This window comes from Montipora capricornis, chromosome 13 (genome assembly GCF_036669925.1).
Source record: "Montipora capricornis isolate CH-2021 chromosome 13, ASM3666992v2, whole genome shotgun sequence".
NCBI lineage: Eukaryota > Metazoa > Cnidaria > Anthozoa > Scleractinia > Acroporidae > Montipora > Montipora capricornis.
In genome coordinates, this window is record NC_090895.1 from 42,362,385 (window position 1) to 42,374,884 (window position 12,500).

The 12,500-nt window shown below is 40.7% G+C and overlaps 1 protein-coding gene across 1 annotated transcript in view; it reads right to left on the bottom strand.

Moving 5' to 3' along the window:
• LOC138030845 (DNA repair protein XRCC1-like) overlaps positions 1-12,500 on the bottom strand; it is a 36,655-nt gene that overhangs the window by 20,371 nt on the left and 3,784 nt on the right. The window contains exons 4-11 of the mRNA XM_068878709.1: positions 10,071-10,141; positions 8,428-8,506; positions 6,708-6,787; positions 6,176-6,271; positions 4,744-5,121; positions 3,673-3,751; positions 694-743; positions 15-136 (exon numbers count right to left, since the gene is read on the bottom strand). Of these exons, the coding sequence (XP_068734810.1) occupies positions 15-136; positions 694-743; positions 3,673-3,751; positions 4,744-5,121; positions 6,176-6,271; positions 6,708-6,787; positions 8,428-8,506; positions 10,071-10,141 (955 nt within the window). The remainder of the gene's footprint in view (positions 1-14; positions 137-693; positions 744-3,672; positions 3,752-4,743; positions 5,122-6,175; positions 6,272-6,707; positions 6,788-8,427; positions 8,507-10,070; positions 10,142-12,500) is intronic.

A 12,500-nucleotide genomic window follows, 5' to 3' on the forward strand; every position in this document is an offset into this window, starting at 1 on the left:
CAGGTGTTACTCACATAAGATGTGTACACCCTTTGCTCCAGTCTTGCTTGTACTGCGCTCCCATCTGCAAAGCTTTGTCGCGGAGATTACCTCGCTCGGGATTCACAAACCCACTTAGAACAAAGACAACGTCTTTCTGTTTATTGAAGGGAAAATAGACAGTTTGCGGTGTTGACACTATGAAACTGTTATAACAAGTGTAATCAAAAACAAAATTAAAGAATTAAATAAAAACACGATTGACAATTTAGAACCTGAGACGAGAGTAAATCGCAAAGCGTGAGTGAGCGAAGGGCGGCAGGGATTTGTCCTTGCGCGCTTCAACGATACTCACGCCTACCTTTAATTAAACACGAGGACGTACTTATTGATCCAAGCATGATTCAGAGTTAATCTAAAAGGGCGATCAACGGTCACATAGAAAACGGAAAGCGAAGTATGGAACGCTTGTAAAGATGTTTCATGGGATCCGAGTGATCTTAAGTGTTGGTTTTTGAGGAGAGGGGAAAAGCGGAGTACCCGGAGAAAACCTCTCGTTGCAGAGTAGAGAACCAACCAACTCAACCCACATATGAAGCCGAGTCTGGGAATCAAACCCGAGTCACATTGGTGGGAAGCGAGTGCTCTCACCACTACGCCAGCTCTGAACCCCGAAGGCGTGTGCTAGGTCATGTGATCAAGAAATCGACTCACCATGATTTCATGCATTGGTACTGCAGCACCATCATCACGAGTTGGTGACCCTGTGCATAAGAATAAAAGAAATGATATTCAAATTGTAAGCTATTTGTACTCTATTTTATATTGGTGCAAAAGCCACAGCGATGTTTGTTTTTGCTGGCAATACACTTAAGAAGTGAGAATCAGACACAGATGAGTTGATATTGTGCGGGTTTCTAAGCTTTGGTATGCTTTGGTAAGCTATGATGCGTCGGTTGTGTCCACATGGTCCTGTTAGACGTCAAGGTCCTTTCTGCCGGGGGCTTTTTTTCTCATGATCACAGCTCAAGCTTTGAATACCCATCATCAAATGAAAAACTAACAGAGGAAGAAGAACGAAGGAAGCACTAACAGCCTACACAGAACAGCTTAACAGAAAACAGAAATTCGTTTTCACCAAACGCGTTGATAAAGATAAATTAACCACCGCTAGAAATATTTGTGAGCTGATGTTTCGAGCACTCCAGACGTCAACTCGCAAATTTTTCTTACGATGATTAATTTCCCTATAGTCTACCAACTCGTTTGATAAAACCAAATTTTCACGTTACACTCACCACCGACGCAGCACCACAGTTTTTTAGAAACCAACCCCTTCATAGACAAAATAGAACACCAAAAAGTGGTTTCACCAATGAAAGAAATAAACCTGTTTAGCTCTGAGTATAATGATGCTCTGAGGAATGGTTCAACGCGCTTTAAATCTAATATTGCCAGCACATGGATTTTTCTTTGATTTTTGGTCGAGCCCCAATTTTGAATAAAAGAAACGTGTATTTGAGTTGCGGATTACAGACGAAAAATTGAAGTGATCCTCAAACTTATCTGGACAATTCAAGCAATTAGAGAGTTTAAGCAAAGACGACGGCTACGGCTACGGCAACACCACAAAGCAAGAATATGATCGGTTAAAAAAGGAAAAAATACTCGTGCTGCACGTGCAGTACGAATTTCCGTGCATTTCTTTGCCGTACTCCACAAACAACAACGTAAAATCACCAGATTTTAAGTCTTGACGACAACGTGAGCATATAACAATGAAACAGTCATTTTCTGTTTTGACTTTAAAACCGTTCGTACCCATTCAGCTACTGGATAGTTCGCCTGTATTGTACAAAGTGAACAAGACGGAATAATCGCAAAATATTTGCGATAGCGCTAAGTTATATTTTGGACTGACGTTTTCGTTGCAGTAGCCAGAACATCTCTTCGAATCCGGTTGGAGCCAACTGAATTTGTCAGTTGTCTATAAGAGACAATTGCTTAAATTGCCCAGATATATATGTGCGAGGATAACTTCAACTGAGGTCCAATTTTTTTTAAAAAATTAAGCTTTCTAGTAACCAATCAAATGTCAAGGAATACAATGAAATCGAGTATTGGCCTATCATGGTGCTGTTTTCAATAGACCATTTTCGTATTCTCAGTATTGGACTGGAACTAGCATGCAATGGAGGCTTATGCGGGAGAATCTTTTCAAATGCAAATACTTTTTATTATTATATGGAGGAGAGTGTTTTACTGGGAACTAAACCACTCGTAGATTCCATACGCCACTACATCCGGGACCCGAGTGGCGTATTTTCCGTATGTCACCTTTGTGAGTGTCGTATCGTTCAATGACGTCACGATTCCCGCCTTTTTTTTCCCCGCCTTTTTTATAAAGCCTAGCCGTATTTGTAAAACTTGACTACTTTGAAACACAATAAAATCGGAATTTATCAATATTTAGTCTCCATATAATAAAAAGAACATTACACGTTGGCTCGAAGATATGAATTTTATGTTCTCGTGGCAAGAACAATATCTCACTCGTTCGCTTCGCTCACTCGTGAGATATTGTTCTTGCCACTCGAACATAAAATTCATATCTTCTCGCCACCGTGTAATATCCTCTATATATATTCCCCCGCATGAGCCTCCATTGCAAGGTAGTTCCACTCCAATACTGAGAATACGAATATGGTCCATTGAGTGTCGTAAAACAAATACCAAAGTAATTACTTCGACCAATCATAGCAGGTGCAAACTGCACAATGAAGCAATCCAAATTCGTAGCCATTCCAAGTAACTTGCTTGAAGCGCGGGAAAAATCCCACGTGCAAGTCACCATTGGATTTGGTTTTCTTTCTCATTGGTTGATAAATTGGCGCAAGATTTTTAAACCAATCACTAGGCGTGGCAATAGCAATCGCGTAATTACTTTCGACAGTCATTTGAAAACTGCTCTATCAGAACAGATAATTGATCAATCACGAGAACAGATAATGATGATCACAATGACGATGATGATACCCGTAAACAGCCAACTGGCTGCCTCTCCCAGCTGAATAACATTGTTGCATTCATGTTCAAACGGTTAAGTTAAAAGTCTAAAGGAAGAACCTACCTTTTTTATAAGGTCACGAACAATAGACTGAGCTCTCAGCTTGTGAGGACATGTATCTATAGACCGATTGCATAAATGGCGGCCAAAAACGTTTTCTTTTGTTTATGTGCTAATTAGACTCACTAGCCTCGTTTGCATGGACAAAATACAATAGTAATGTCGTTCGAGAGCGAGGCTAGTGATTCTAATAAGCACATAAACAAAAGAATACATTTTTGGCTGCCATTTATGCAATCGGTCTATAGATACATGTCCTCACAAGCTGAGAGCTCAGTCTATTGTTCTTGACCTTATAAAAAAGGTAGGTTCTTCCTTTAGACTTTTAACTTAACCGTTTTACATATTAATCGGTGCCCATTCACAGAAGTAAAATCAAGTGTCGTTCAAGTAAAATCTACAAGTCTCCCTTGGGAGGGAAAAGGTTATAATAAAGGGACCATAGTTTTTACAGTGGACGTTGATGTTTTTAACGTCAAAGCAAACTGACATCCCTATTTCATTGAATTAGGGAGACTTGCATTTTGGAGGCCAATACAAAAAAACCCATCTGGTGGAATCAATACCTCGTTTTCTCTTTGTTGGTGGAGGTGATCTTCCTTTCCCTTTTTCCTTGGGTGAATCTTCAAACTTCCGTTTCGAACCCTAGCAAATAAAGCATTAATATGGTATCAAGCATAATATGATCGCACTGCGCACCAATGGCTCAGTTGGTTGAGCATCGGGCTGTCATGAAGGAGGTTGCAGGTTCGAACCTCAGCCGGATCAAAGTGCTGCCTTTGAACTAAAATTGACTGACAAAACGTACCTAATCTGGACATACAAAACACAACGTTGAAATGTTAACTATGGAGGGTAATGTGAAGTGCTACTTTTCTACCCATGTAAACCATGTGAGCATTAGCCCTACTAATGGAATTGGGCCCACACAAGGACAGAGAAAAACTCTGACCAGGGAGAGAATTGAACCCAAGACCTTCAGGTAGATCAACGCTGCTCTACCGACTGGGCTACAAGCTCAGGCGGGAGCAGGTCGTGGGAATTAAAGATGTCAATTTTGACGGCAATGAATGTGTACAAGTACAAGGAAGGGTTACGTTTTTGCAAATGTTGGCCGTTTTAACACTGGTTTGACTAGCGATGCAATCTCAAGCAAAACCACAAGTGCTACCTGGACTGAACTGTAGGAGACTCGTGGAACTAGAGGTCCATATGTGTCCATTGTTTAGTCATACCACTAGGACTGATACGTATGTCAGGTAGTGTCCACAATTTTCTCTACTTAGAAAAATTACAGAAAAAAGATGCAAGGCTAAGGCCAGTTAACAGTTGGCTCATTAGATAGCACATTGGATTACTGCGGGGTGGTTATGGATTAAAATTCTGGCCTTAAGAACACTCTTGAAATAATTTCTTTGTAATCACACAATGACATCTACAAAATTATTATTATTGTTGGACTTTCAAGAGGCAAGATTATATTTCTCCTAATGGTTTTGCTGCAACTAAAAAGTCTCACACAAAGAGGCAATCATGGTGAATGGGGAAATAGCATAGGACTTTTGCTGTTGTACTCTTCCACTGTCAGATTGACAGTCAGACTTTGGCAACAAACAGAGCAACAGTAGCAAACCTACCTCACTCATCCTTCTCTGCACCTCTTTTTCAACACATTTTGGAGAGGCTTGAGCTTTCACACCAGTTTTTTCAGCTTTATCATTTGCCACTGTACATCTGTCTCGCATAGTTGATTGCCCACCTTTTGCAACTGGCTGTCTGTCTCTAGCCATCGGATGTCTTGCGTCATGTGAATTGCTCGCAGTGCTCTCCTTTCTGTCATTTGATGAACTAGAAGCAGTTGAGGCAGCTCTTACTTCAGCAGCCATGGACATGGGGGAAGGCGAGGCTTTCTTATGTAGCTTGCTAAAGAAAAGACTTCCAGAAGACATTCTTTTCTTCTCCTCGCCGTCACTGTCATCTTTCAAAATGAAACGGCCAAGTCTCTTTGAAGACGCCTTCAATAAATAAAATAGTACCTATGACATACATGCTTTATTGCAAACTCCCTAAAAAGGGTTTTTCAGTTACAACAACTACTTAATTACAAAAATAAACAAAAACTATCAGAAAAAAGATGCTAGAATAAATTTATGAAAAAACGGTTAAAATGTTAAGTTTAGTCCATGAATCAGTCAGAAAAACGTATCTTTGAAATTTGCGTTCTGAAGACCTTCACATCCTGGATGAATTCGATATCTGCACCAAGGTCATTCCAGAGTTTCACCTTGCTGTAAGAAAAGGACCACCGGCCAGTGGCTTCATGACCACTTCAAGAAAAGTAAGTGATTGATACAATATGAGCCAGAGATCTGCATTTTACTATGGTTTGCCATGGTAATAAATACCAATGTGGTTAATTTACACAGAACCGCCTAGGGCTCGGTTGACCATAGCTTACTCTGCTTTCAGGAAGCACAAAATGACTGAGATTATTATTACTCCCCTCTGGACAGGATGCAAGTCCATCACAGGTTAGTCCACCAGCAGTATGTTGCCAGTATCTTATATTAAATTTTATTGCACTGAGTGGAGAGAAACTATGTGGAGTAAAGCTCCTTGTCTAAAGAAGAACCCTGGCATTAGGACTCAGGAGTCTCGCACACTGACTACTACACCACCATATGCCCACAGATATGTTACCTTGCAGATCTTTCCTGAATGTAGCATCTCAAGACATTAAACTGTATTCTTACCATATCAATACAGAGGACCAAATTACTCAATCAAATAGGATTGTTTTCCTTATTACTGAAATGCTACTGTCTAGTTCGTTGCTTGGTGATGGTTATAAAATTTGGTGAGTTTTGTCAACAAAATGGCTGATTTAGCTTGCCCTGTTTCGTTGTACTTGACATAGAGTCCGATGATAAACGCATTGAAAACTGCTAGCAAATATGAAAATACAATAATTTGTGTAATATCTAAAGGGTACAAATTAGGAAAAACTGGGAAACATTTGTATTTGCAAAAACCTTGAATCCTTAAGTTTAGCTAAGCCTGTGTGCTTACTGGAATAGACGGAGTTGCATCCACCTTCTCTGGGTCATCACATGTATCTTCGGGAGGAGAATGGAGGTTTATAAAAGACAGACCATATTGTTCATTCTGCGGGATATCAAAACAAAGGGATTACAACACTCTGCACTTTAAAGAATAAAAAATAACAATTTGACATGAATAATATTAAAGAACAAATGAAAAATTTACAAAACACGGTACACAAATTATATCAAAAAATTAAATGCACACATGTACAAACTAGTTTGATTTGATCCCACTTTTGTGCAGCGACTGGCTTGGACAGTTTGTCAGTTTATCAAAACACAGTACACAATTATAATGAAACAATTAAATGCACACATGAACATGTAGACTGGAACTTTGGATCCACTTTTAAAAGTTAAGCGTTGTGTAAAATTCACAACTTCAGAGGTGTTGACAACCACCTTATTATTCTGTTACTAGCAATTACTGCAAATAAGCCATTAGATGCTCCTCGGTAAAATGTTTCTACTCTTACTAGTAATGACAGTTTATGTACCTTATTGAATGGTTGGGTACAAACTAGTTTAATTCGATCCCACTTTTGTGCTGCAACGGGCTTGGACAGTTTGTCAGGACCTGCAGTTTTCATTATGAAATTAAAATATTGGAAATATTTTTTAATGCCACTTCATTTTTAAAACCAAACCTTCTTCAGGAAGATCAGAAGAATGCCCAAAACATTAAGTGAATATCTATGTACCTACTCATTATGAACCAGAGTCAAAATTCGGAGCGTGTAAAGTGCAGGTGGCAGGTCATTGTTTTTCCATAACTGACACCACCAAAACCTTTACAAAAATACTAATCTTAGGCTAACATTGTTTTTTTAGGCCTATAATGTTAGCATTAGTAAAGTTTTGGGTTGTTTGAGCTTTGATGAAAAACAGTGACCTGCAACTCTAACCTGCAACCTTCAACCTGCCACCTGCAACCTGCCACCTGCAACCTGCAGTTTACACCCTCCGCTCAAAATTATTAAAGTGGACATAGTCAGGGTGGCTTAGTGGTTATCTATAGGGCCTCCCACCACTGCGAGCCGGGGTTCAATTCTGGCCTTCAGTCTATCTCAACCTGACTCGGGGGTTTTCTCCGGGTACTCTCAGACTGGTTTTCCTTCCTCATCAAAATCAACTCACAGCTAATTAACATCTAGCTGTGGTGCTATGCTCCGACATCAAACATGGACTGTATAGCGGCAGCCAGAGGTGCCTTTGTATGCTTTCAGCCCGATGTCGTGAGCCGCGCCCTTCACAATTCAGTCCTCGACTGCAAGTAAGGGTGATTAGCACTAGCAATATATATAGATGCTGTTAGCCCATTCACCCCGAAGAGGCCCCCTTTGACATGTAAAATTGTCTGGCATTAGACACAATAAAAATAATATTATTATTATAAGTCTCACTCTCAAGGAGCAAATAAGGCTTGAAGGGTCACCTCTTAAAGGGAACCTCTACTTCAGCAAAAAATAATTTTAAATCACAGGAAATAACCGTTACAATCAAGTCAGTATAAAGTATTCTCAAAGAAAGTGATTGTATCCGAAATAAATAAGTTTTAGAATCGCCTATTTTTGTTTTCAAATTTCATGGGCACCGCCATCTTGAATAATTGTGATGTCTTACGGTTGCCCTATTGTTATTAGACAATCGCTCTTTGTATTAGAACAATAGGGCAACCATAACATGTCACAATAATTATTATTCAAGATGGCTGTGCCCGCGAAATTTGAAAGTGAAAATAAGCAATTTTAATCATTGACTCATGACTCATAAATAGTGTACACTTGCACCTGAGGGGTCAATGAGTTAAACAGTCAAAACCTATATCCCCTCCATTAACCCATTGACTCCTCTGAGCCAGACTTACAGACTGTAATAGATTTTACTCTGTCTAACGCCAGCTGATTTTTCTCATCAACTGGGGGCCTCCTAGGGCGCCTGATGGGTCAATAGGTTAACTTCAGAAACTGTTGCTATGGTAACTTCTCATAAATTCATGGCTATCCTTTTTGGCCAAGTCTTTTCCTCTGGTAAGAATCATTACGTTTTCTCCTTTCCATTCCTTTACTACCTTGATGTGAAATCTGATACAGCTCATACATGTACATGTATTGTCTTTCTGTAGTTAATGTCTACCCTGCTAAAGCCCAAAAAAGGTAAATTGAGGTTTAAAAAGTTTTGAATTCTATTTACCGGTATACATTTTCACTTACTTACCAAACATTCTGACTCTATTTGTGTTGGTGAATGATTTGCTCTCAGCTGGACTCATAAAAGACGAAGCCACAAGAAGCACCTAAAAGATAGTTTATGTAAACTTAGTAACTACTGTACCTTTGCACTCACTAAAAGCATCCAGATAACATCACAGAATCTGATAATGGGTGAAACTGAAATGGCAGTCATTTGCAAGAGAACTCTGGAAAACACACCAGAGAGATCCGAAGAGATGGGAGCAGGCATAGCTCAGATGGTTTAGTGCAAGGCTTTCGGAGCAAGAGGTCCCCAACTCGATCCCCGGGGACTTCTACATCTGTTTCGACTTTCCTCTGACCCATAAAGAGCTTTAGCTTTAAATACTCATAAAATGGAGCACTGATAGAGACAGGGGGGAAGAAAGCACCATCAGCTTCCATTGATACTAGCCTCGTAGCTGAAGGAACTACTGACGTTAAATAAAGTGACATTACATTGTACTTAAATACCTTTTTTAGATGGGAAACACTAGAACATGTACATATAAGGCTGAATTTCAGCTTGAGGGTTAGTGGTCTTCCCTAAAGAGGTAACTAGGGAGCAGGGATGGAGCAGCGGTGAGAGCATTCGCCTCCCACTAATGTGGCCCAGGTTCGATTCCCTGACCCGCTGCCATAAGTGGGTTGAGTTTGTGTTGGTTCTCTTCTCTGCTTCGAGGGTTTTTCTCCGGGTTCTCCGGTTTTCCCCCCTTAACAAAAAAACAACATACAGCTGATTCCAGCTGGCTGTAAGCTGTGCTCCAAGGTCACACATGGATCGTATAGCGGCAACCAGCGGCACCATAGTACGCTTTTGGTTCGACCTTGTTGAGCTGCATCATTGCTGTACTTGCGACGGCGATTAGCCGCGATAATTAGTATTGTGCCTCCCAACTAGTTTTAAGATCTTGTGACTGAAGGTACTTTAATTTATACAGTGTGAGGATCATCCCACATGTAGCTCTACAAAGGATCTTCTGGTCTTTCGGCCATATCAAAGCGTAATTGATTTTTTCCCCAATGTGAGCTGACTACAGATGCCATAAAGATGGTCCTTCTTCAAGGCTATTCCCTCTTCATTCTAAACAGCCCCTATGCATGTTTCCAAGTAGTGGAAAAACTACAGTGCTATAATATAATACGTAATTAATGCCTGTATTCCTTATAACTGTTTGTGAGCTAATTACTAGATATGAGCAAACACCGACTCCAGTTGGTGTTAATGGGGGAGCACTGCCTCGTATTAAGTTAGCCTGTCAACTTCCGACGATTGTGTGACAAAGGAACCTCACTTATCTCTGCAGCACTACAAGCTGAATGCGAAACAGCACATGCTGGATCGGAGAAGAGTACTGTATCGGTTAGCAGGTTAGCATTGTCAAAAGGCAATGCAGCCAACAAGCTTGGGGGAAGTCGCTGAGCAGACTTAACCACCACCAATGCATCCCTCCCCCTATACACTTTTTTGCCACAAGAAGTAAGGCAATCAAATGAACTAATGCAGAATGGGGAAAAAATGGATGTATCTTACTGCAAAACATAGTACAGAACTCTTGTGCAAGAGCAAGAAACAATATTAAAAATAATAATGTCCCTCCTATTCCACTGAAAACTAACATTTGTTACCTGATACTGTTCCTCAGAACTCCAAGATGATCTACCAACCAACACTTCCACAAGGGCAGAGCCATTGTTTCCTAATAAACAATGTTCATTTAGTGAGATTTATTAACATACAATATAAAAATCACACTCTGAATGAGTCTAATAATTATTAAAATGTGTACAGTGTAGCTCTTTAACTCAAATATTATTGTGGCACTTAAGATACAGGTCCCTCTCCTGGGGCCTGTTTCTCAAATGTCCCAAAACTTTGCGGGCCATTTTCGGGTGTCACAATTCCTTTTGTATCTCAAGAACGGAGAGGATTAAAGTCATCAAACTTCAAAGTCCTTTTTCTTTTTGTTACCTTAAAAACATTTTAAAAGATTGGCTTTCCAAAACAAGCGGTTGGCAGTTTCACAAATGGCTTTTCGAGCCCAAAAATATTTTTGGAACTTTCGAGAAACGGGCACCAGAATTTCCAATCTTTTGGGGTCAATACATACTTATTAATTACGACCCTTTTGAATTGCCCCTAATGTCAATGTAATTTCTTGGTTTACACAATACTCCCCGTATACCAAGAAAATAAAATTAACAAGTGGGGTATTCTACTCAACGGGCAAGTTTTGCATAACTGAAATGAAATGAATGTATATTTTAAGTGCAGGTTATAGACAAATGATAGAAGCAATCCCCGCACTTACCTGGATAATCTAAGCAATTGTCGCTTTATAGACACAAAAAATTCAGGTGGCTCCAACGGGGATTCCAACCCATGCCCTCTACAATGCCGGTGCAAGCTTATGAAGCCACACCAGTTGGGAGCAGGTCAATTTGATGGGCTCATTTGTTCCATGAAGGACTCGAATGAAATGAAATGAAATGAATGTCTATAACCCATACTTCAAATATACATTCATTTCATTTCATTCATTGAGGCCTTTACAGGATCAAAATGAGCCAAGAAAATTGACCTGCTCCCAACTGAGTGGCTTCATAGCTCAGTTGGAAGAGTGTTGCAGTGACATTGCAGAGGGCATCGGTTGGAATCCTGAATTTTTCAGGTGTCTATAAAGCAACAGGATCATGTGTATTTTGTGCACCCCTCGACCGACATATCGGTCGACATATCGACCGATACTCGACCGACATGGCGGTCGACGTATCGACCGACACTCGGCCGACGTATCGACCGACACTCGGCCGATATGTCAACCGAGATATGTCGGTCGACATATCGACCGACATATCGGTAGTCTATCGGTCGATATGTCGGCCGATACGTCGGTCGACATATCGGTCGATATGTTGACCGATCCATTGATCGAGTATCGCTCGATATGTCGACCGATAGCCTACCGAGGTTCCACCGATACTTCACTGCTGCTTGCGTTTTGGTGAATGTAGCTTGCGTCCCAGACGTAATTTAACCAAGGTTAGAATTTCTGCCGAGCAGCGCAGAAATCCCTGATCTACTCCCGGCTTCTCAGAGGCTTTTTAGCATAAATCCGTTGTAGTCAATCGCACAAAAGCGAACCAAAAATCAATCGAGCCCAATGATGATTTTCCACGTGATTTTATTCATGATTATTTTTCACGTTGTGGCTGAAAAGCCCCTATGGGGGAGAGTGTTGCTTAGACGTGAATTCGTTTTTATTTTTATTTTTTATCATGATTCTTTTGTAAAATGCTTGCGTAACTCTTCCAAAATTTAAGTCGTGCAGTACCCCTCCCACAGGCAAGGTAATGTAACAATAAAAAAAAAAAAGCAAAAACATCAGTGCAATGCATGGGCAATTTCAAGAGTTGTTTGTCTTTCATCTGTTCTATTCCAGCACCTTGTTATCCTTCATCGTCCTTATCCTCTCTCCTGTCATCTGTATTTTGTGTGTATGGAAAGAGCTCACTGAAGTGAGGCCTGAACGCTACTGTGTGCATGTGATGGATGAAGAACGTTCTCTGATCGACAGCATCAGGAACTTCTTATGCAACACCCAAGGACAGAGAAAAATCTCTGACCCAGGTGGGAATCGAACCGACGACCTCCGGATTAGATCACCGTTGCTCTACCGACTGAGCTACAAGACAAGACGGGAGCAGGACATATTTTGTGTGTCTGGCAGTATTTCACTTGTGTGTCTTGCTTAACAACTACTGAAATTGCGGCACCTGATCCGCACTTAAAGCCCTCAGAAATTTTTGAGGTTGACCAAAAAAGGGTGAAATGCTTATAGCTTATATATCTTACACTGACAGTCTAAGCTTCTGGCTTATATGAGAAGACAGTCGACCGATAAACCACCGACAGTCGACCGATATTCCGCCGACAATGAATGGTCAACTCATCGGACGAGTGTCGGTCGACGTATCGACTGATATGCGACCGACATGTCGGTCGACATATCGACCGATACTCCACCGACATGTCGGTCGACATATCGGTCGATATGG